General features: G+C 36.2%; 1 protein-coding gene across 5 annotated transcripts; it reads left to right on the top strand.

The window, feature by feature from the left end:
* The first annotated feature begins 89 nt into the window (after positions 1-89).
* Positions 90-22,877, top strand: ERCC5 (ERCC excision repair 5, endonuclease). Of its 5 annotated transcripts, none has more exons than XM_087967291.1 (16): positions 90-1,299; positions 2,536-2,654; positions 2,931-3,106; positions 4,537-4,652; positions 4,759-4,851; positions 4,987-5,047; positions 8,751-8,894; positions 10,498-10,705; positions 10,866-11,753; positions 12,193-12,440; positions 12,844-12,963; positions 15,515-15,728; positions 16,820-16,964; positions 17,066-17,268; positions 17,765-17,847; positions 20,246-22,877. In XM_087967291.1, exons 2-16 carry the CDS (start codon positions 2,567-2,569, stop codon positions 20,795-20,797), a joined length of 3,339 nt encoding a protein of 1,112 aa, XP_087823417.1. In that variant the 5' UTR covers positions 90-1,299; positions 2,536-2,566; the 3' UTR covers positions 20,798-22,877. The 5 variants fall into 5 exon arrangements, with proteins under 5 accessions (XP_087823417.1, XP_087823420.1, XP_087823418.1 ...); XM_087967294.1 differs by having other exon boundaries at positions 170-537; XM_087967292.1 differs by having other exon boundaries at positions 170-1,178.
* Positions 22,878-25,336: the final 2,459 nt, after the last annotated feature.

The raw sequence follows: 25,336 nt of genomic DNA, 5'->3' as shown, positions 1-25,336 counted from the left end.
GAGCAGGGGCTTTATGATTGGGCGGGAACGACCCATTGTGACGTCACTTCCCTTTCTCCTCTGGTTACTCCAACGCCTTTTTTTTTTTTTTCCTACCTAGGGGTCGCTTCGGCCGGGGCTGGTATTAGGAGGAGGAGCAAGGTGGGGGTTTGCTGGGGTAGACGCGCTCTTGGTGGCGGGAAAAACGCCGGCTGGGAAGGGGGCCAGTTCGGTGAATGGAGGCAGGCGGGTTGCGCGCCCGTGGGGGGCTCCCAGGGCAGCCAGAAGAGGCTCTCTGGCGCAGTTCGAGTACTATTTCGCTACTTTTCTCCCGGGACCCTGATAAAGCCTGGCTCGACCCGTTTGGCCGAAATGGTGACCCGGGTTGCCGCTTCCCACATTGCACGTTGGGGGCGCGAGTCCTTCGAAAGGATGAAGCGGGTCAGGCGCCTCTTTGCTATGGAGGGGATTCTGTGCCAAGGCTGATCTTTCCCGAACGGCTCTGCCCGGGATGAGTTGAGCGTCCGACCGTATCGGGAAGAACCACTGCCTGGCAAGGTTGCCTGTCAACCTTTTTGTTTGTTGCTTATCTGAATTTCTGTCTGAGCCAATCTTTCTGAATGGATTACCAAACCCTACTCTGATTCTAGTTTTTGTTTAACCTTAGCATCCCACTCTCCAATGGTAAAGGAATGGGGAGCAGGAATGTACATGTTTACTGGGAAGTAGTTCAGGCGTTCAGAACAGCTTGCTAGCCTGATCTTAAAAAATTAAGTAGGACAAAGCTGGTAACATTGGAATGGGAAAGCCAGAAAACACTAGGTTCGGAAGAAGAACTGGGGGGGGGGGGGGAGCAGGAAAAGGAAGCAACAAATTACATTACGTCGTGTTTTTGCTTTAAAAAAAATCGCCTTGGATCTCTACCCTTATTTCTAAGTAATTCTGAGCGCGTCTGTAGTGTGCAGACTCAGAATTTATGGCAGCTGCTTTTTGATCCTAGTTTCTCAGCAAAATTCTTCCAATGTTAAGGGACAGCAGAAGGGAAAAAATGAAGAAATGACAGTTCTGCGGTTGCAAAAACGAGAGAAGCACTCCTTACATGTTTCTCTCGTCCTGATTCTCTCACAGCCTCTGTAAGAACTACATCTCCCAGCGGGCAGTGCAGTCTATTTGTGACGTAATAACATGGCGCTGTCTGGGTGAGCGGCGCTTTACGTTCTTCCCTGTATCTTCTAGGTTCCCGGATGGATTCGGCCCAATTTTTTTCACGTTTTATTTTATTTTCCCACTCAAGCTTATCTTCGCTTTACACCAATTAAGGTTCGTCGGTCTTTTCGCCCTGCGTTGCAGCAAGTCCCTTTTATTAGAAGTTTCGCCCAAGTGAATTCTGGTTTCGGTGTCGGAAGTTTGATAGGCAGCAGGAGCGATTACACAAGGACCATAATGGCTTTACGGGAGTTGTAGGAAAAAGTAAAAAAAGAAAATCCCTGCGTCCCGGAGAAGATTGCAGTGGGGAATTTGTCTTAGGAGATCTAAAGCACAGAGGAGAAATGCAAAATGCAAAGCAGGTTAGGGGTTTGTATCTGCGCAGTCAAGGCAAGGCACTTAAAAGAATTGGAGTTGGGATTGGATTTCCTCTTCAAAGCGAAGACATTTGATAGCATTTCCAAGACTACCAGAGAAATTGTCTTACCAGCGCTTTAATGGCACCAGATCTCTTATTTGTCCTTACGGGGAAAAATCCTTTTAAATAATTCAGACCAATGCTAATTCAGGAGTAATTAAAAATATATACTTCAAACCCTTAAACAATCTTGTAATTTGATTAGGACTTTTTCTGCTTGTCAGCTGCCATCTTGCTGAGGTAACGGAGCAAAAATGAATTATGTTAGTAAAACTGCAGAATAATATTTTACGAAGTTATTTATAATATATTTATTTTACACAGTTTTACATGTGAATACTAATGTTGATTAGGTAATGTAGCACCTGAGGTGGATATGTATTGTAGTTGATTCAAGGATTATTTCTATTTTTAAAAAAACTGCTCATTTAAAGCAATATTCATAATTGGTTGAATTAAATCAAAATATATATGAAGAAAGCAATCCTTTATAAGTATTATTCCTTTTCTTGTAAGGTTTAACTATTGATTTATTGGTTTATAGATAATGATGTGAGGGAGGGTGTTGCTTCTTGACCAGTTTTCTTTTCATTAAGCTATTTTATCTAAGTACTATTGTTTTCACATATTTTTAGTAGAAAAACTGACATTTTAATAAATAAGCTATTGTTTAAAGTTCCTGTTCAGATAAATCAGGCCTTCCCCAAATTGTGCAGTTACCTGTGGGTTTCTTAATTCTGTCATTATTCAACATGGCTAATAATTGGGGAGGAAACAATTTCTTTGGAAGGCACAAGTTTGGAAAAAACTTGAGTTAAATATTTTTAAATTGTCTAGCAAGATTGCAGTTCTGCAGTAAGCTAATAGATACAATGTTATGATTGTCATATTTAATATATAAGCAATTACCAATATTTTGTTGCTTTCAACAGATTTTACTTTCATTATATTACCTAAGGAACAATGGGAGTTCATGGGCTTTGGAAGTTACTGGAATGCTCAGGAAGACCTATAAACCCAGAAACGTTGGAAGGAAAAATTCTTGCTGTTGGTATCCTTTAAAAAATGAGCTTCCTTAAGAACGTTTTAATAGATTTCATGTATAATTGCTGATTTTCTCCAGTCAATAAATATTGAATGCCAATATTTTATTTTCAGTCTTGTTAAATTTACCTGATATATCGGTTTTACAATCTTAGGAAAATTAATAAAATGTGCTTCGTAAAATGCTGATTATGTAAGCATGAATGATTGGTATGTTTAAACAGATCAATGCTTCTTTGTATATGTCATTTTTCTGTTGTCTTCCTTTAAATGCTTTCTTAAGATATTAGTATTTGGTTGAATCAAGCTATTAAAGGAGCAAGAGACCGTCATGGGAATTCCATCCATAATGCTCATCTCCTCATATTGTTTCGCCGACTTTGCAAACTGCTCTTCTTTCGGATCCGTCCCATTTTTGTTTTTGACGGAGAAGCTCCTCTATTGAAGAGGCAAACTTTGGTATGTAAGCCATACCTATCCCGCTCACAATTCCATTGAAGTTGGAATTACTAAGTTCAATACATGTTACTTTCACATAAGCAAATTTAGGGAAACCAAGGATTAGAGAATTTAGCAACTGTGGCAAGAATAGAATAAAGGAATAGGAGAGACTGGAATTAAAATCTTGTTTTCTTTATGATTCAGACTGTTGTATTAAATCCCTCTGACTTGCTTTTGAAACTAATGGTCTGATTTTGGAATAACTTGATTTGTATTTACCACAACAAAATGTGGGCGGTATATTTAAAAACAATGAGTACCCAAAGTGAAAACTGGAAGGACAAATTTTGTAAACAAAACAGAATTTGTAAACAAAATTTTGTAAGGACAAATTTGATAAACAAAGCAAAAGAAATTTTTAGGCAAAGAAATAAAACAGAACATGGCAACATTCTGTAGAGGAGCATCTTGTATCCCTCACCAGCTGGGAATCTTATCCTTTTTAAAACTGTTCCCCAAATTATTTCATCTAAAGCATAGTATTATTCCTAAGTTAGCAGAAGCTCAACTTTAGAAGGAGTCCAAGAAATTATGTATTTACTCATATTTTTAGTTAAGTGCATTTATTACATAGGCTTCTTACTTATCAATTAACAATTGCTACTGAGAGAGCAGTAGCAAAACAAAAACGTCCTTGTCAGTGACTGGCTTTGGCAAGCCACTTATTTATTATATTTATATGCTGCCCATCTAGAAAGAAGAAAGAACATTCCCAAATTAGGCTACATCAGAAGATGTAGGGTGGGGCAGAGGGACAGACGTTCTTGAAGGCTTTCTTTTAGAAAATTAAGGCCTTACTTGGCTAGGCTGTGCAAGAGAATACGGAAGAAAAGCCATTTGATGCAGGGACGCATAGAAAGACCAGTAATTTCAAACTTCAGACCAATACAGTTGTCTTCCACAGTCACAGTCAGCAGTCTAAGGAATACTTTAAAAAGAAAGGCATTTGTCAATCTACTGTCTTCACTGAAATGAGAATTAAATTTAGGAAAATAATCACAGCGAATTTAGCTTCATTGGGCTTTGCTGCTTCTTCCAACAGCAGTTATACTAGGATTCCAGTATGGAATAAGGTCATGCCCTCATTCAGATGAGCCACCGCTAATTGTGGGCTTTTCCTCTGAGCAATTTCCACTCCAGTGGGGTTTGCACTAATCCCTTCCAGTAATTACAACATTTGTGTATCATTAAGAATCCGTAGCTAAATATCCCTTTTTCTGTAGACTTCCCAATCCGTTTCCTTTTTTGTGTGGTAATTCCGAGGACAAGAATTGCCTTTTCTTGATCTCCAAGTTGTTGGAACAGCCATGCTAGCAACAAGGTGGGAGACAAATTAAGGGTTTTAATAAAAGTAATGACTACAAAGTATTTTACTCAATGTATTGCAGGCTAAACGTAAGCAGCAAAAAGAAGCTGCAGTCACAGATTCAGAGAAAACTAAGGAGAAGCTTTTGAAAACCTTCCTGAAACGACAAGCGATCAAGGCTGCTTTATCAGGAAAGAGGCAAGAACAACCTTATTTATAAACCTCTGTTTATAAATGCCTATGGGGAACTTTCAATTTTTAAGTATTTTGGTTTCCCTAACATGAAATATCCTTATATTCCCAGCAATTCTGAATTTCCTAGTCTTGCAGAGGTGAGAAGGAAAGAGGTGGATGACATTTATGTGCTCCCTGCCTTACAAGAAGATAAAAAAGACAGGTGAGTGAAACAAGTTTAAAAAAATAGATTATTATGTAAACAGTAAGAAGCAATATAATCTAAAATACTCTTTCATTTTCTGTGGACAAATTTTGTCATTTATTAAATTAGTTCTGTTTTTTTGAAATGATCTAGCTCAGAAGAGGAAGATGAAAAAGAGTGGGAAGAAAGGATGACCCAGAAAAAAATATTGCAAGTAAGGCCCCTATGTATTTTATATTACATTGCAATCCTTTCAAAACAAATGGGTAGTAATAATAATGGTGATATCAGTGGTTACTGGCATATTGGGTGCCATACCAAAAGATCTTGAACAGGACTTAGAAAATCTGCATATCGGCAAATTTCCATCTGTCATCTATAAATGGCCACACTGTTTGGATCTGCAGATACATTATGCTGATACATTATGGCATCCTAGGTTCTTTGGAAGAAATCAGTGTGCGTGAAGGCCAACACCAACTAAAGATCTGCAGCTGTGACCTCACATTGTATATATAGTAACAAAACTACACTAAATTGTTTTTCCCCAAAAAACTTTCATTAACCGATTGAAATGTCAAATACAGTCTAGGCAACTGGTTTGGTGCGATCAACATAATATTAAAAGTTATTGCATTTATTTGCTGCCCAACTCCCTGTGATTCATAAGGATCAAGAAGTCCGTATGCTGCACTGAAAAACACTAGACCACTTTACATGGCACAGTAAGCTAGAACTTCTTCCCATGGTTTGTTTAATTTTGGTTTAGAACTACGAACCATGGGTCCTCTAATACGCCAGAATTTGAAGCTACAGTTTCTCTGAATTTGGTTGTTTGCACTTCATATAGTGCTAGATCTATGAGCTGTGAATGACTTCAGTGGGATTCTCTCAGATGGCTCAAAAATTGGTTCCAAATTGTTGTTTTTAATGACAGGATACATATTAAATATGTTGAGGAACTAATGGTTGGTTACATGTACTTAGTTAAAATGAATATACAGGTAGTCCTCAACTTACAACCATAATTGAGGCTGAAGTTTCTGTTTCTAAGCAAGACAGTTGTTAAGTGAGTTTGGCCTCATTTTACAGACTTTATTGCCACAATTGTTAAGTGATTCATTGCAATGTAAACTTGGTAACATGTTTGTTAAGTGAATCTGGATTCCCCATTGACTTTGCTTGTCAGAAGGTTGCAAAAGGTGATCATATCACCTCGAGATGTTAAATACATGCTAAGCATCTGAATTTTGATCACATGATCAAAGATGCTGCAATGGTCATAAGTGTGAAAAACATTCATAAGTCACTATTTTCAGTGCTGTTGTAACTTTGAACAGTCACTAAACAAATGGTTGTAAGTTGAAGACTATGTGTAGATTTGTCCCTAGCATACTCATTTTTGAAGCAGAGCTCTTGGCTTGTAAAAGACTGTGTGATGTAAGTTAGAAGATTACATATTTTAAAAGCAGTTGAACTGGTACAGATTTTAGCATGAGATCATTAGAAACTCATTCTAGACAGAGCAGACAATACTGGTCTAGTTGAAATAGAGGCTTAACCCTCACAGGCTTGTGATGCTGTCTGAAATTTAATAAAAAATACTTTATTTCTATTTTGGAAAATGTCCCAAAGTTCAGTTCATTGTGCTGCAGGATTCGGGCAACAGCACACATAAATGGAGAAGAATTTTGAGTAAGTAGGAAACTTCTGCATAAACTTTTGGACCTATAAAATACTGGGTTTCTTAAAAACTAGCTTTCATAATGCAATTAATAAGGATAGGATAGTGAAACAAAAAGGGATTAAGCTGCAAATCAGGAGGAACAAGGTTTTGATGCTGACTCTAATCACTTCATTAATCATGTTTGCTATAATTATATTTTTTTGACCAATGTACTCTAGCATTTTGCTTTCCCACTATGGTCAACCAAGTGTTTCTGGGAAATTCATAGGGGAAGATTTGTGAGGACAATAGTCACCTTCCTGCATTATTTCTAGAAACTGATATGTCAAAGCATATTAACAGATCCTTGTGATAACAAGCTAGGTCTCTTGGCTTTTCTTCCTTAGATATACAAGAGGACCCTATATTTCATATGTACTTTCATCTTGTGGTCTGTGGCATGGCATCAGAGATGCCCTATAGTTTGTCTTTTTTTTTTAAATAAAATTTTATTTGGGTTTTCACACATACAAAATACAAATAAAACATCTTTTTTGAAAATAGCATGGTCCCAGGTTGAACTTCTTTATACAGACACAAAACTCAATTTCATGCCCCTTTTTGTGTTCTATTTCATATCTTATACTATTCTACATTTTCTATATAGTTTTCCCCCTCTTTTAATTTTCTCAGTTTTATTTTGATTATCTCATCTCAATTCAAATCATTATATTTATACTTTTGTCTGTTCTGTTTCAATTTCATATTATCTTTTCTCATTAAACAAATTTTCTCCTGTAGTTACTAATTGGAGTATGACACCCTTATATCTTTTAATTATATCCATTCAACTCTTATTTAAACTTCAGTATATACCTTAAGGTTATGACCATCAATATAATACATAACTTCCAATCGAATTCTGCTTGGTACATTCTTATAATGCACCCTATATTCTTTAAAAACAAAAGATTATAAATATATGTAATTATAAACCCTCATTCGAATCCAATTCAGTTCTATCATTAATAATCATTAAAATCTTAACATCTTTAACACTTCTTTTCAATTAAATATCATACTTCCTTAAAGACACATATAATCTCCATAATTAATTTTTCCCTTATTTCTCTTCACATATGTTTTGTAAATCATTAGATATTCATTTTGTTACATTTATTTATTGACAAGCATTCCACTGAATTACGATAGCTATTTTATCAAACATTTTAATCATACATTGTTTCATATTTTCTAAAATTATTTCTGTTTCTAATATAACAATACTATCTTATGTACCTTTGCAGAATCCCTTTTTCCATTAAATTTTCACCCATTATCTCTAAATAGGCCCTTTCTCTATATTTTGTTTCTGTCCTTTATAACTTCTTTTCCTTTCTTTCTTCCCTCTCTTCTTCTCCCTCCCCTTTTTACCCCCCTGTCTCTCTACTTCTAATTCTCTGTTCTGCATTTCCCTCTTCCGTTGCTTTCTGATTTTATACTTATTTTTCACTCTATTTTTTGTTGCTTTTGCTGTTTGACTTGGTCAACCAAAACTTTCTCTTCTTATCTTCCTCCTGCACATTCTTTTCCGGTCAAGTTCTTCTTTGTGGTGACCATTTCTGATCACCGCTACAACCGCCTTCGGGAAAGGGAGTAATGGCCAGCTGGGGAGGAGAGATGCGGCTCTCCTCAACCCTGCAGGCAGTCTCCCCCTTCTTCACCACCTCTACGGGGTGGCTTAGCCCCGGAACCAGCCGGCTCGGGGCACTCCAGCGGCGAGCACGGATCGAAGCCTCGCAGAAACGAGGTTTCGGTTTGTCGCTGAAGAAGCTCAAACCGGAAGTTCATAGTTGGACTGATTTTTCCTCCTCTTATAATAATAAAAAACGGTCTTAGAAGGGCAAATTTTGTCTCAGACTTTAAGGAAAACACAAGGGGCAGATTTGTTCTTTAATCTGAAAACATCCCAATTCAGTGTTGTCTTCCCCCCCACCCCCCAATATACCAGAGGTGTACTTTGGACTTTATTGACAAAAGTTGATACTGGATGGACTCTTTTCTAATGCTGATCCACTAACTTCCTAATGTGTGTTTACAACATTCTGCTACTTGTTTCAGAAAACCATCTTCAATCAGTGTAAAGGAGGTTTGGTTAATCCTTTTTATGCTTCTTGCCTAACCTACATGCATATCTTATGTCACTCGTTTTACAAAATGTTTTTGTGCTCCTCTTTCCTCCTTTCCAAAGAAAGAATTGCTTGAAAACCCTCGTTCTGTAGATGTTGAATCAGACGATTTCTTGAGCTTGCCTCCTGAAATAAAACACGAGATCCTGACTGACATGAAGGAATTCACTAAACGAAGAAGAACATTATTTGAAGCCATGCCTGAGGTATTGGACAGACTTTCCTTTGCCTTTTCAAGCAGAAGGGTGCCTTGTATCTTTGTTAAATAATAACGTTGAAAATACTTGGGTAATAATACTGAGTGTAGAGTAGTAGTATTTCAGTAGTAGGACATTCATACGATGACTACTTAAACGAGGATACCTTGGGAAATAGGATATTTGTTATCATTTATAATCCCTGGATAGTTTGAATGACAATTTACAGTAAGTGAAGTTTCCTTTTAGGCAGATTTTATTATTTGTGCACTTAACTGCTGGCTTTGTACTTTGTACTATAGATTCTTGTTACATTTTTATCTTGGCTGTTTCGTAAAACAATAAAAGCAGCTGACCTAGTATAAACAGTTAAAATACCAATTGTAAAAGTAATAGCAAAAGTAAAGTTTTGGTGTTTCCCTGGTGAGTTGTTTTTCAGATAGGTAGATTAGATAGCTGGATGGATGGATACATACATACGTATAAACACACACACACACACACACACACACACACACACACACAAGAGAATATCTAGCTCAGGGTTGAACTGTAGAGTTCTTGGTGTTCTCTGAGCTTGGTTGTTTGTTTGCAGACATTTCATTCCCAACTAGGTAACATCATCATGCCCAACTTATGAATAATGACAGCACTGATGATACCCTCACTCTCATACATACAAACATACACAAGCATGATTTATGTGTCTGTGTATTTCATTTAACCATCTAAACTATGACCCCTGAGGTCAAACCAATGAACCTACCTCATAAAAGCAATGAAACTTGCCCAATCTGTTATGGTTGGGAGAACAGACGGCTCTTCAGTGCCTTACTAAAGGCTAACAGGCCACCTGGATTTCCAAAGGGATACTGTTCTATACGGCATGTGCTGTCACAGTGAATGCAACCTTCCTTGCTCTCTGGCTGCAGGGTCTCCAGCCAGGGACTCAGTATAGGTAGTCCTTGAGTTACAATAGTTCATTTAGTGACAGTTCACTAAATGTTTCACACTTCTAGCCATTGCAGCATCCTTCTGGTCACATGATCAAAATTCAAATGCTTGGCAAATGGTTCATATTTATGACTGCTGCAGTATGCTGGATCATGTGATCAGCTTTGGAGACCTTTTGACAAGCAAAATCAATGAGGAATCCAGATTCACTTAACAACTGTGTTACTAACATAACAAATGCATTGATTCACTTAACAACGATGGCAAGAAAAGTCATAAAATGGGGCAAACTCATTTAACAAATGTTTCACTTAACAACATACATTTTGGACTCAGTTGTTGTAGTAACCCGAGGACTACCTGTATGACACTATGGTAAGGACTTGTCATATACGAAGAAGAACTATTCCTACTCATGTTCAAGTATTTCAAAGTCAGTAGATGTGCTTTCATGTTAAGTTTATCCTACCAATACACAGAATGTTGGTACTGTTAAAAAACGAATTAAAATCCTTAGAGGAAATTTTTAAAACGATGTTGCTTTTGCCCCTAGAAATCCTTTTAGTTGCACACCCTGTTTTTGTCAATATATGTTTTCTACAAATATAGGATGTCTAGTTCTTTCAGACTGTCATTTAATTCCAGTATTTCTTTTAAGGAATCCAATGACTTCTCCCAGTATCAGCTCAAGGGTTTGCTTAAGAAAAGCAGCTTAAATCGACACATAGAAAAAGTGCAGAAGGAGATGAATGAACAACACTCTGGCCAAATCCAGCATCAGTATGAAGAAGATGGAGGTTTCTTGAAAGAATTGGAAACCAGGAGGGTTGTATCTGAAGATACCTCTCATTACATCCTATTAAAAGGTATCACGGGAATGCCCCAGATTCAGAGTACTATTGAGAGTTCCACGATAGCTGACTACTGTAGCTTAGTTTCAAGTAATGCTTTTAAAAAAATTGCATTTGAATTTTACTCTTTTAACATTTGAATCAAATTCCTTTGTTTATGCCTTTTCTCTTTCAGGTACCCAGTCCAAAGGAAATACTTCTAGTTGTGTGACATCTGCAATCCATTCTTCTGCAATGCCAAAAGATTTAAAACCTAGCAAAAATATTGCCAGTAACGACATGCAAGTTAAGCCAGTTTCATGTGACCTTTCAGTGGAATCAACCAGTAGTACTTATGAAACATCCCCATCTCCCAGAACGATGCTTGCTATCCAGGCTGCTATATTGGGAAGTGATTCAGAAGATGAGTTGGACGATAGAAACAAGAAGCACCTTAATTTAGACAAGTGTGAGTCCACATCCAGTGTAGACAGCAGTAACATGTCTCCACGAACAATCAAGGCTATTCAACAGGCATTATGTGAGGAGGAGGAGGAGGAGGAGATGATCACAGCACCATTTATCAATAGGACTAATATTACTCAAGGAGAAAGAATGTCCAGGAAGGACCATTTTGCTAGCAGTTCAGATGAAGAAGGAGCAGTTCCTGAAGATCAGAATGAAAAACAACTTTTACCAGTACAGAAATTGGAAGGTGGAAATATTAAAAAAAGCCCATGCATTCCTGCTGTGCAAAAAAGACTTTTGTCTGGGGCAGAAAATGAAGAAAAAAATGTGGAAACAGGGATTTCTCAAATAGATATAAGTCCTGGACAATGCCAGAGTCCAAACAACAGCATAAAGCAGCCAGAAATATCTTTGTCTCCAATTCCATCAGTTGGCTCAAGTCATTCAGGTTTTGCAGAGTTAGCCCAAACTGGAAAACTTCAGTGTTTAAAGGAATTGGCTGGCCATTCAGAAAAAAGGGTATCCTGTACACAGAATGAATTTTTGCTTGCTTTAGGTACCCCTAAACTTGAAGAGTGTGTGGAACATCAACAGTCTGAAGAAAGTGATTCTGATGGTATGTCGGTTTTAATGTTACATTAGATTACTGGAATAATTTTAAAAGTATATAAAAGTATATAAGTCAGAAAGTAAGAAATTCTATGAACTTTACTGATAAATTGGCTTGTGAATATGCATGTCCAGGTAATTCAGAGATTTTCATCTGTTCAGTTTAGGAAGGCATGCATTTTTTCATTTTTTAAAGTTGGCTTCTTATGCTATTTTTTAACATTGAAAAATGTTTTAGTTTCATGAAAAAAAGTAAAGCTGATTTAAAAATACAGATAGAAAGATGTGCATATTGTAACTGTAGCCAAAGTTTATTAACTAAGTAGTGGTAAAACGAAAAAAAAATATTGTGGCAAGCAATAGCTAGAGGGCATCTAATGTAATGCCACAAAACCGGTTATACACCATTATCATGGTATGTAATATATAATGCAATATATTTGCAGGTAGTTTCATTGAAGTAGAGACTGAACCAAAGGGTGAACAAGATCGAACATCTGAGACATCACTTGCCTCCATTGAAGAGGAGGTTGGAGTGGTGTCTGAAGCTTCATTGGAAATGAGAGAGGGGAGTGAGGACACTACAGAGAATAAATCAGAAAGTGGTGAAGATGCAGAGCTGACTATGCAACAAAATGCTGGAATGGAAAGCACAGAGAAAGCTGAAATTAATGAATGGCAGAATATTAGTATGGTAATTATTTTGCAACTATCTGTATTTGTGGAATAACAAGCCAGAACTATGAGCTGTGAACCATTTTTATTTTGGAAACTTTGTGGAGTCTCATGGAAATAATGAAGAATGAGATGACTTAAATTTGTAGGGATAAATTTTTCCTGTAATCGTGAGCCTTGGAAAAGGTGTGTGTGTTTATGGATTTAAAGTTGAAAATTCTGGATTCTGTTGGTGGGAGCTCACCTAATGTAATATTACTACCTGTGACATATCTCCCCTAGATTTAATTTTTATGTGGTCCTTTGGCAGGAAGTGAGAGAATTGGTTTCTAATTATATCTATCTATAAGAGGCTTAAATGAAGACAGTTAACAGACCTCAGTACTTTAGATTTAACAATGTTTTGATTTGTATTTTTGTAGGAGGATTTGGAGGTCTTGGAAACAAACTTGTCTGTTGAGCAAACAGCACTTCAAGCTCAGAAACAGCAGCAGGAACGTACGGCTGCCACTGTGACAGGACAGATGTTCTTAGAGAGTCAGGTTTGTGTTTATGATCTATTTCATTTGTTCTCAACGGGTGATGGAGATGGCCTTTTTTTTTTTGCAATGATTTTTTAATTTTTTGTTACAACAAAAATATTGTGTGGACAGTGTGATTCCGTAGTGTCTTACATTTTGATACAAATATGACAATATTCCTCTTGTTTAATATAGTTGACAATCTTTTAAAATTTGATGTTAATACATATATTTTGTTAAATTATCAATCTTGATTATTCAATATTGGAATATGTTATTTTTTGTGTCAATCTCTATATTCTTAATCTCACTCCTTTTACTTCCAATTATATATTAATAATCATATTTGCAGTGTTTACCAGATTATATAGTTCTAATAACAATTCACAAATTTATATTAAATTATAATTTTCCATTGTTTATCCCCATTTTAGTTTCTAAATATGCCACTATTATATTTCAAAAAAATTCCCCCTTCTACTCACATTTTGATACAAATACAATAGTATTCATCATATTTACGTTTAACAGGTTGTGCAATTCTAATAATACAGTTTTTATTAAATTATAGCCTTTCATTATCTTATACAATACTTCACAATATTATTTTTATGTCAATCAAACTCCATATGTCATTCCTTTTCCTACAATAGCATGTTAATATTCTTACTTATTACCTTTAGCAGTTATATATATTAACTAATAATACACATTTCTATAAAATCATACTCTCCTTTTCTTTTTTTTAACCATCATCTCTCACTTGCATTAAAGAGGGACGGTCTATTATATAGAGGAGGAAAATGAGAATATTGATTTGGCAAGAGTGTCTAGAGAAATGAAGTGCTTGAGCAGTGTGGTTTGAGAAAATATTCATAGTAGCATTGTAGTGTCTATGAAGATTCTCAATCATCCAGGTCATGGTTGTCCCAAAGTTGCCTTTTCTGTTCAGAACTGAACTGGAAGGACCACTTTGGTGGGAAAATGACAGAGACATGAAGGGAGCCTTGGTCATCCCCTGGGCACAGGTGATGCACTGGCTAATCCTTTCACCCTGAAAGGGGTTTCCCTCATAGGTGTTTCCAATACAAATGTAGCAGTAGAAGTAAAATGTTTTAAAAGGAAAAAGTCCAGTTGCCTTTTGGAAAAAAATACCTTTGGGACGTAGTAGCATTAGATTTTTCCCATGTCCAGTTTTCCCTTTTAAGATGGAATTTGTGTCCAATTCATTTTGCAAATTGTATTTAGTAGTAATAGGATCAGAGACTCAAGAATTCAATCTCTAATTCTATAAATTGTGTTTGGTTTTCAATCTAGATTCCATGCCTCATATTGAACAACTAATCTTCCTGTTTAAAAAAACAAATAGGAAGAGAGAAAACTCAAGAAGTGGACATTTAGCCATCTTTCTTACATTTCCAGATTTCTCAAATAAACATTAAGCATCAATTTAAAATAGTTGATGCTACTTTTTAATGTTGGGGAAGAATAGTATATCCTTATCTGATAGAAAATCCAGTATTGACACAGTTAAAATGAGAATTGGGAAATATTTGAATTCCTAATGATATGAGTTATCTTCAATGAAATCCATCAAAACAATATTTCAAATTTAAATGTGTTTTGTTTATATCTCATCATTCTTCGTGTTAAAGAAAATAAAATGCGATGATGGAATAGAGAATTTTAGAAATAAAAATAGGCATATACCACGATTCTATCAAGCAGTACTAATAACAAATGCTGACTTTATTGTCATTTGTAGGGAGTCACAGTTATTTATTTTGGGGGAGGGGTGTATCTTCGAGTCAGTGATGACTCTTGGAAACTGCATGGACAAGTCTGCATTTCTCTGCACAAGATTTCAGAAGTAGTTTGCCATTATTTCCTTGCTAGGGCTGAGAGTGACTGGCTCAAAGTCAACCAGCTGGCTGTATGCTTAAAGTAGGATTAGAACTCACAGTCTCCTGATTTCTAACCTGATGTCTTAATCACTACACCAAACTGGCTTTTTATTTTTTACTTGGTGCCAATTTTAATAATAATTACTCCTAGGTGTCTACATTAATCAGGAATGTTGCAAATCTAATTGTTTTTTAAATTGTTCCTGTAATTCACGATCAGTACTAATTAACATAGCATATGTTATATAGAAGTTAACTTCTAATCCTGTTGCTGAATAAAATAAATTTCAAATTGCAGCTACCTTATGAAAATATATTATCTGCCAATTATATTTTATTGTTGACCCTTTGTTTTTTCTCATAGTCTGCGCTAGAAATTTTAGAATAAGATGAAGCAAAATAAAAGAATGGGCGTCTTTATTGCTGTTACACATCTGAACAAAATATATGCCTCTGATCCATATATGCTAATTATTGCTTGGTCTAGTCAATGAATCTGACTAATTGTAAAAATAATGTCCAAATCTTGCTTTGAAGAACAATTTTAAAGATGTATCTTCTACAAGTCCATTCATCTCCATGAAATTAGCACATGTGATGGATGAACCGACCCTTAGCAGATTTCACCACCAACTAATTTTGGAACTGTTTTTCCTGCTTGTTCACAGGAACTTCTGCGCCTGTTTGGCATTCCATACATCGAGGCTCCAATGGAAGCAGAAGCTCAGTGTGCTGTCTTGGATCTTACTGATCAAACTTCTGGGACAATCACAGATGACAGTGATATCTGGTTGTTTGGAGGACGTCATGTGTACAAAAACTTCTTCAATCAAAGCAAGTACGTCGAATATTATCAGTATGTGGATTTCCAAAATCAGCTAGGTAATTCATTATATGAAATCTTGAATCTTGGCTTCTTTTATCTTTTTCCAAAGATATAACTTAATTTCAGTTGTGAACTCGCACGCCCATCACATGATTCCCTTTTGAGATAAACAACTTTAAACAAAGGGGAGACTATGAGGAAGAAATAGAAAATCAAAGGAATTGAATCATGAGATAAGGAAAAAGAAGAGGCTAAATCTAGTTTATGCCAAACTAATAATTATTTCTTTCTATACCATTCTGCCTTGCAAAAATTTTTTGCTTCCATTTTATCTGTACACTTTGTCATACATTCCATTTTATTCTTTAGATTATTATTTCTCTCTGTTTGATGATCTTATCAGCTCCATTTCAACACAACTTTTTAAAAATCTGTCCTTCCCTGTTGACTTATTAATGCTTCCTCCATTTACTTTGGGATTTGGCCATTATTCACTCTGTATGATCAAACAGCTTCAACATACTATTTTAAAGTGATCCCTCACTTTTATATTCAGTCTTCAAGATCAGCACCCATTTATTCTTACAGAATCACAGAATAACATCTCTTCTTGGTTTACTCTAAATATTTCTAAAGCATGCTATTCCTGCTTCACTTAATTTACTTGTATGTTTCTGCTGACATTCCCAATGCTAAATTCCATGTAACAAAATGGATGTAAGCCTGTCCTGCTTCCCCCAACAATTTTTCATTGGGTGGGTGTGCTCCAGATTTCCCTTTTTAAACATTCTGGCTTATAGAACATGTACCTTTTAAACATTGTCCCGTAATTATGGGACCTAGGACATGAGCATAGGATTTGTAGTATAGCTCTTTCTCCCCTCGCTCCAGGTATTTAGGTCCAGTTGACTAGAGTCCTCTTTTAGTTGACTAGTTATCCCCCATTGGTCATCATTTCATATTTTCTAAATTGGGTTGTTCTTGCTAACATTGCATAATTAGCTTCCTTTGTTTATTGTTTGTTTTTGTTGTATTCTTCCACGAGATAACCTTGTTTGAATCCCTGAAATAAATAAATAAAACAAATGCTTTTTTTTCTGATACATGATAAACTTGCAGATGATCATTTCCTTTTTTTCTCCCTTAGGCTTGGATCGAAACAAGTTGATTAATCTGGCCTACCTCCTGGGCAGTGACTACACTGAGGGCATCCCTAACGTTGGCTATGTAACTGCAATGGAGATTTTGAATGAGTTCCCTGGACGAGGACTAGAGCCTCTCTTGAAACTCGTGTAGGCAGTTTTCATCATGGAGCTTTCATTTTTCATTTCCAAAGCCTAAGTCAGATCATGTTTTTAAAATGTGCTTCTTTTTTCTTTCTCTTCATTTTCAGGGAATGGTGGGCTGAGGCTCAAAAGAATAAGAAAATACGTCCCAATCCATATGATACTAAAGTGAAGAAAAAACTGCGGCACATAGAAATTGCTGCTGGTTTCCCAAATCTTTCTGTGGCGGAAGCTTATTTGCATCCTGTGGTGGATGAGTCAAAGGCATCCTTTGCTTGGGGAAGACCTAATGTGGAACAAATTAGAGAATATCCTTTCTACTGTTTCTTCCCTTAACAAGCAGATAAAAGGAATGATATTCTAATGCAAATGTTTGCATAAATAAACTGTGCTTCAGTCTGATAGTTTCTTGTTTCCTTCTTTGAGTGGAAGAATTCTAAATTCTATAGCTAGTAAATTACTTATCTGGCTAGAGCAAATTTAATTTTCCTGAATACTAATTAGTAGACTTCCTTATTTATTATTTGTTTTTTGTTTGGTAGATGCAGTCTGTACCCTAGTATAAATACAATTAAGAAGTCAGCATATTAAATCCCATATTTGGTTTTTACTGGTTTTTAAAAAAAGTGATTGTTGTTTACTTGCCTGGTGTACTTGTCAGTACAAAATAATTTGGGAATACAGTTTTTGCATGTGAAAAGTAAGTTCAAAATTAGCAAAAGGACTTCAAATTGTCTAATTCAGACACATCTTTAGAAATGTTTCCGGAGTGCTTGCTTTTTACTGGTCCTTAACTGTTTGCATATTTTGTCAAAGTCATTTTGGATGGACTAAGTTAAAAACTGATGAAGTTCTCTTTCCTGTTCTCAAACAACTGAATATTCAACAGGTATTACTGAAATGAAACCTTTTCTTTGACAGTGGTCTTGGTGGATTTGAAGTCTCATACTCAGGTTTGCCATAAACTTACAAAAGTATTTATGTATGCGCAATAATGAATAAAGCTTATATTTATCCCTTCCACAAAATATATAAGTTATCATACTATATCAGCTGTGGAAAAGTAGCTTGTCTGAAAATAAATTTTTAAAAAGCAGATGGTTAATTAGAAATTTGGTATAAAAATTGGTTGGATCAGATGAAAATATAATAAAGAAGTTAGCTATGTGTTTCACCATTTCAGAACTGTTACTTTATATACAGTCTGAAAAGAGCAGTAGCTAACCTTAATACTGAGCAGAGAAAAGTTACATCTAGACCACTTGTTTTCATGGGTCAGTGTCCTGGAATAAAGCAGGCTATTTCCCCCAGAATATTCCTGTTTGTTCAGAGATTGAAAGCAACCATAGGGAATGGCAGAATTACTGTTTGAATGCACAGTGTTTATAATCCCAGCATTTAGAGTTAGTTAGATGAAGGGCTCATTGTCAAAAGACTAGGCTTCAGTCATGTAAGTAGTTGATTAGAAATGGCAAAAAAGATTATAGATGAAGGGAGTCTGATTTTATATATCCCAGACTTGGTTAGGGTGAAATCTAGCCAAATATTATATAGAGAGAAAAAGCACAAAAATATAAGTCTTGACAATTGTATAAGTTGTTGGTTGCCGCTATTTAGCAATCTGCATGTTTTTTTTCTAACAATTTATAATTTTTCCAAGTAAACTGACAGGAAAGTAAACATGCAGCCATTAAGAGTTAATATTTTAATGACATCATAGCAATACAAACAACAGCAGGTTGTACTAAATGGTTGCTTATTAAAAGTTGTCTAAATAAGTAGGTTGCTATGCACCTTTGAAAGCAGTCTAGCATCAAGCTCTGGGAAAGCTTTTAAAAAGTCTAAGAGCAACTCTCAGCCAGTCTTCTAGATGCTCACAGATTTGTAGATACAAGCCAACAAACAGCAAGGTTAGGAGAAGTTTAATTTACAAGCAATGAACATCCCATCCGGCAAGGACGGCTAATATCCGATCTAGGTTAGTGCTGGGAGCGTCTGCCTTCCAGTGCTATTTATAGTGCACACACGCCCACCTAATCGCAGCTAACTCCTGCGTATCGCCCCATTCAAATTACTCTAATTAACCTTGTCTACCATTATATATGAGCCTATCCCTATCATTCCTACTCCGCTCTGATTCCCTATCTAGCTCTGACCCCTCTCTAATCCTCAGCTTTCCCCCCCCCCTCCGGTGTGTGTGTGAGAGAGGAAGGCTCTCCTTCATGAGTCCAATCATCCCCAAAGTGCCTGGTGCTGATGTTCGCTGCACAGGGAATCCCCGTTGTTACAATGTCAACATCATCTACTCTTAGGGATTCCCTATGTATTCGCCGCCCTTCAGCAGATGTCGCGGCACAGCATAACATGGAAGATTGGATCTCGTTAGCAATGCTGGCGGGCTCCGCGGTTAATATCGTCACATTCAGAGCCTGACAAACTGTCCGTTGCAGCCTGTAGTGGAGCCAAAACATGTACAGGACATGGATAGGTTATTTATTTCAATGGAATCCTTCTGTACCAACAAAAATGAAATCTAAATGGGGCTACTAAGAGACCAGAGTGGAATATTAGAACATCGGAGCAACCCTAATGGAAGCCGAATATAGAGTTGGGGTGAATTGGCCTGCTTGACCTCCACAAAAAGCCTTTAGATGGCAGAGAATATCTGGCTATCCAAGTGTTGTGAAACTTCATTTCCCAGCACTCCTCACCATTGTCAATGTTAGGTGAGGCTGCTGAGAACTGTAGTTGATCTTAAGCTGGAGGGCTAGATAGTCTCTACCTTAAATGTATCAGGACTAGACAAAGCAACTGGAGTGTCACCTTTGGAAGCCATATTCCACGCTGCCACATAGCCTGAGAAAGTGGGAGGGGGTGATTTCAATTAAGTAGCTCTAAGTAGACAAAATAAACTCTTGTTAGTTCAAGGTCATTGAGTATGGCGCAGGATGAAATAAGGATCTTACTTTTGGACGGATCGTGATTGGGCCAGGTGATATGATGACGACCAAGGGATTTGTAGTTTGGGAAATTGTGGAAAGCCTGAAAACTTTTAGATTTGGGATTCCACAGATGTGCCAGGTGCTATTCTAATAAAGGTACTTTTGAGATATGTTTGTCTCGGAGTTACTGATTGGAATGGAGGTTTGCTGGAACGCTGACATGGAGCTCTGAACAAATATTCTCTTGACAATGATGTGAATTTTGTTGCATGTTTTCTCTGCTGCAAATAGTATTCTCCATAACCCTTACCGAACCTTACAAGGGTACTTTTCTTTCTTTTGTAGACCCAGCTGCGTATTGACTCTTTCTTCAGACTGGCACAACATGAAAAACAAGTCATCAAGAGTCAGAGGGTTCGCCGGGCTGTGACCTGCATGAGGAGAAAAGAGAAGGAAGAAGACGACAGTGAAGTCCAGGAGGCAACTGCTGTTCTAGAAAAAGAATTGAAACAGAAGAAAGGGCAGGCATTCAATAAAGGGAGGGCTGGATGCCAGAAACGAGGAAGCAAACGGAAGAAATGTCTGCCATCTCAGCAACAGAGCGTTCTGTGTGGTGGCTTCGTAGGAGAGGTTCTGCTCTCGGAGGCATCCAGCGAGTCTTCAGCTGGTGATTTGGAGAATGAAGCTTCCAGAAAGCACAGAAAAGGGGAGAACGCAAAAATGCTCGAAACGAACATGGCAAGTCACAAAACTAGCCTAGAAGTTGCATCTGCGCAAAGTGAAGCCAGGAGTAGCAGCTCCAGTGCAGAGGAAGAAATGCAGATGGTGACAGCCAGGCCAGTTTTTGAGGGCAAAAAAGCAAGAGGCAAAACTTTAAGGAGGAGGTGGAAGAAATAATGCTCGCTGGAAACATATATGGGGCTTTAAAAATTATCTCAATCTTGGCAACTTGAAGATGTATGAACTTCAAGGCTGGCTGGGGAGTTCTGGGACTTGAAGTCCATGCAGCATCTTCAAGCTGCTAAGATTAAGAAAGACTATTATCTTACAAATATTTGCTTCACTAGAAAGATATTATTTTCCACTTTCTTTATCAATCCCCATCTTATATTCAACAGCATGATATGAATTTAAAAAAACCTTTTAATATAGGAAACATCTGTTTTTTCCTCAAGAAAGCCTCTGTTAAGTTTGTCAGCTTTGAGAATTATCTGAAGGTGATTTGTGACCTGTATGGTTTTCAGAATGAAAATGAATTCAATGTATGGTGCTTCTAATTTGCCATTAAGCTTCACACTTCCCAAAAACAAAAGAGACACAAGTGGCGTACTGTTCAGAGCTTTTGTAGTTCATTAGTAGGCAATATGTGGGACAGCCTAATTTCCTACGTATCTTGCCATGCCACTTATATTAAACATCAGTTTGTGCATTAGGGAATTAATAATAATAAATAATTAGGCATTAGGGCAGATCCGGTGGCGTAGAGGTGGAGCTCTTGCCTCACAATCAGGAAGCTGTGAATTCAATCCTAGGTAGAGGCTAATATTTGGAATAGATTCTCCTGCTCGAACTGGGGGTTGGACTAGATGACCTCCAAGGTCCCTTCCATTATTCTATGATCTAAGTGTTCATTGAATTGCAAGGGTGGTCCATGTGAGCATTTTGCAAAGAAACTTAAATGGAAAGAGGAGAATTGATCATTTTTATCTTACTACAAATGGATATTAAACAAATGTATCAAACAAACATAAATAAATTGAAGAAAAGCAAAGATTAGACTCAAAGTTTACATTAGACTTAAAATTAGGAAGCCTGCTGTATCAATCTAGTTCATCTTCCTTCAGTTGACCAATATAAAGGAAATTCCACGCGCAGTTTTTGCAGACAAAAATGTGCAAAATATATAAACTACTGGTTTCATTTTTTGTTTTATAAAACAAATGCTTTGTACATTTGTTGAATTAACTGAATTCCTCACATTAACTGAATTTCAGTTTTCTGTCCAAGCATACTTACATTCATCTAACAACACAGAAAAAGCAGATGAAATACAAAACTAAACTTTAACCACTAAGAAGATGGCTGTTATAGGATCCAATAGAATAATAGACATTTTGGAATCAAACACTCAAACCAAAAACATAAAATTATGTGCATATTATGCTGAATTTACAATTATTTATCCAAACAATTCTTAATAAAGCTTAATAGAATATATAGAGCAGTATGATTCATTTTCAGTTGATTGGATTAATAAATACAAGATCCAAATATGGGTATGGAACTTATTTCAAGAAGAAAATCTATAGCGAAAAATAAGCTTTAACATCATTGCTAAAAAGATCATTTATATGGAGATTTATTTAACAAAAAATAATAAAGATTTATTTAATAACAATTACTCACACGTGGAGAAATATAATGCTAAACATTTCAAGTTAGGAAAGGCAGAAACTCTGATAGGAAAAATTGCATGGGTAAAAACGCAAATCTTAACTTTTTGATCTAAAAGATCCCAATAAAAATGGATGAAAATATACAGTATTAAATGACTGACAGCAAAAACAAAACAAAAATGTATACATGGCGTAACAAAATACCCAGGATAAAATTTAAAAACAAAATATAAGACTTGAACAAATAAATAGGCTAGTAGCAACAAATCGTAATTTGTATTACCAGGCTAGTTGTGTCAGATAACATTTGATTATGACATTTGATGGCTGGATTGCTTGTGAGGAAGGAGTAGGAATTTTAAAAGGGCTGCACAAATATGTCTGATAGAGGCAGAAAAAAAAGATCAATCTTTTAAAATATGAGATAAATGGAAACATAATCTGTTCTATCTGTAATCTGTTCTGCTTGAGCAAAGAGTTGGACTAAAAGATTCCCCAAGGTCCATTCCATTTCTGTTACTCTGTTATCTGTTGCCCCTTGCCTTGGTAACAAATATTTTTATGGAAAATATATAAAGAAATATGGAAAATAAATAAAGAATATAAGGTATAATCATATAACTGCAATCTTATTAATAAAGCAATCTTTCATTGTGTTCCCTTATGAATGACCAGAATAATTTGATTAATTGGTGTCAGATTTTTTTCCTTCCATTCATTCATGTCTGATCGTCAGAGATTGACCAGTCTCTTGGCAAGGTTTTTCAGAAGTGATTTGCCTTCTTCCTAGGGTTGAGAGAAAGTGACTTGCCCAAGGTCACCCAATTCATGCCCAAAGTAGGACTAGAATTCACAGTCTCCCAGTTTCTAGCTTGATGCCTTAGCTACTACAATAATTTCGTTCTCATCAGATGTTTTACTGGTGTTGTATTACTTTAGTGTTGATTATCAGAATAGACAATTCTTAAAATATTCTGGAAATGCTGTAGTATATAGGATCATTTTTTCTGTGTGATGTTATGTTATGTTGTAAAGTCCAACAGGTGTGGAAAATGATTTATAATAGAATGAAATAAATGCTCCATTCCAGCCTGTCAGCTTTTTGTTAATATTGCTAAACTTTATATTCCCCTATACTGATTTGGGTCTGTACATGTAACAGCTACAAGAATTTTGTATACCTCCAACTGAAAATACAATTTCTTCCATAGAAGAATGAGAAAGCAAATTGTAGGAGTATGTTCCGCTGTCAGGTTAACTCTGTCAGTCTATTGTAGGTCTTTTTCAGACGAAGAAAGTTTATTAAAATACATAAACATTTGTGAGTTATAGCTCACATATTCATTGAGTGGCTAAACTAATGGTTGAATTGGGATGAAATAATGTCAATATTAATTTTATGTATAAAAAATAAAGCTGATATAGAATTTACCGCCATATAGAAACTTTGAATTATAATTCTTACAAATAAGTTCAGATCACATCCAAAGTTTACATTTTCTTTTACATAATATAATTGTATGGTGATCTAAATGTATTGAACATAGATGCTGCCCTTTTTTACTACTAATATATGAAATAGTTATACAATATGAAGAGAAACTACTAATATAACATTTCAAATTCAAATGAGATATTCCAACATGCAAATTAGATTAATGTTGCTTTGAATGTTAGCTAACTGTAATACTTGTAAATCTCCTTTTAATGTATTTTCTGTTCTTTTTATTCTTTTATTGCTTTCCTTTATTGTACTTAAAAATTATTAAATGAGGAAAAGATAGTAGTTATGATAATGCAGTGATATTTCTCCTTTTTTTATTCTATGAAGTGACATAGAAAAGTGATTTTAGTTATTGAATGGGCTGTGTTGTGTACCACAAGCAAATAATGGGATGAAGAATTGTCAACTGGCTTTGCTTAACTTTGGTGAACAACAGCTGGGAGTAAATTGGATGTGAATTTGGAATATTGTACAGCTTGACTTCCTGCTTCATGACTACAATGAAGTGTTAAAAGATGCACTGGACAGAAACTCCGATTATCTCACAGGATAGAGAGATGTTAACTTTTAGTTGTTTTCCTCCCTATGATCACTAAATGTGATATTTTGATCTGGAGCATTACATAATGTTTGTGTGTCATTTCAGCTTATTTGATATGACAATCTTACACTTAACACCAAAAAAATAAAGAACTTATAATTGACTTCAGGAGGAAGAGAGATGTATATTTACCACTGTACATACATGGTGAGGAGGTGAAGAGGGTTGGTAGTTTTAAAGTTCTGGGCACTTATATCTCGGAGGACCTCTCATGAACTATGAATGCTAACATGCTTGTGAAGAAGGCACAGAAGAGGCTGTCCTTCCTGAGAATGCTCAGGAAGATAAGTCTATCTCAGTATCTACTTCTGTCCTACTACCGCAGCACCATTGAGAGTGGCCTGACATATGACATTCTGGCATGGTATGGGAGCAGCTCTAGCAGACAAAAAACCTCTAAAGAGAATCATTAAAACTGCCCAGAATATCATTGGACTCCTGCTACTAGCCCTGGATGACATCTTCGCATCTCGCTGTTTGAGGAAGTTGCACAACATTCTCAGAGACTCTTCCCATCCTGCTTACAATCTTTACGAACTTGCCTTCTTGCAGAAGATACAGAACAATTAAAACTCGGACCACATGTTTTCTGACTAGTTTTTATCCCAGAGCTATAATTACACTTAACAATGAACTTAAGGACCACCATTAGTGAGCTATTGGACAGTATTACTTGGTCTGTTGTGTTGATGCTTGTGTGTGTTTAGGAGGCAGGGAATTTTGGTGGGTGTTTGGGGATTGTCATGTATGTGTGCATGTCTGGTCTCTGGGTGTTATATGAATTTCATTGTACGTATGCTGTATATATACATACAATGACAATAAAGAATTCAATTCAATAAAAACAGGATTGCCTCTGAGAAGAAGTAGAAAGGGCTAGCAAATTTCTCTGTTCATGTGTCTCCTCTAAGCCCAGATTGGTTTGTATTAAATTT

This window comes from Notechis scutatus, chromosome 5 (assembly GCF_049901735.1).
Source record: "Notechis scutatus isolate UNSWTSFEM ecotype Mainland chromosome 5, rNotScu1.2, whole genome shotgun sequence".
Taxonomy (NCBI): Eukaryota; Metazoa; Chordata; class Lepidosauria; order Squamata; family Elapidae; genus Notechis; species Notechis scutatus.
The sequence above is the reverse complement of the archived record's forward strand: the minus strand, read 5'-3'. Positions and strand labels throughout refer to the sequence as shown.

Coding starts and splice junctions, on each gene's coding strand:
- ERCC5 (XM_087967291.1), top strand. CDS start 2,567: ATGGGAGTTCATGGGCTTTGGAAGTTACTGGAATGCTCAGGAAGACCT. Junction 11,754..12,192: donor TGAAGAAAGTGATTCTGATG/GTATGTCGGTTT, acceptor ATATATTTGCAG/GTAGTTTCATTGAAGTAGAG. Junction 17,269..17,764: donor TGTGGAACAAATTAGAGAAT/ATCCTTTCTACT, acceptor CTGTTTGCATAT/TTTGTCAAAGTCATTTTGGA.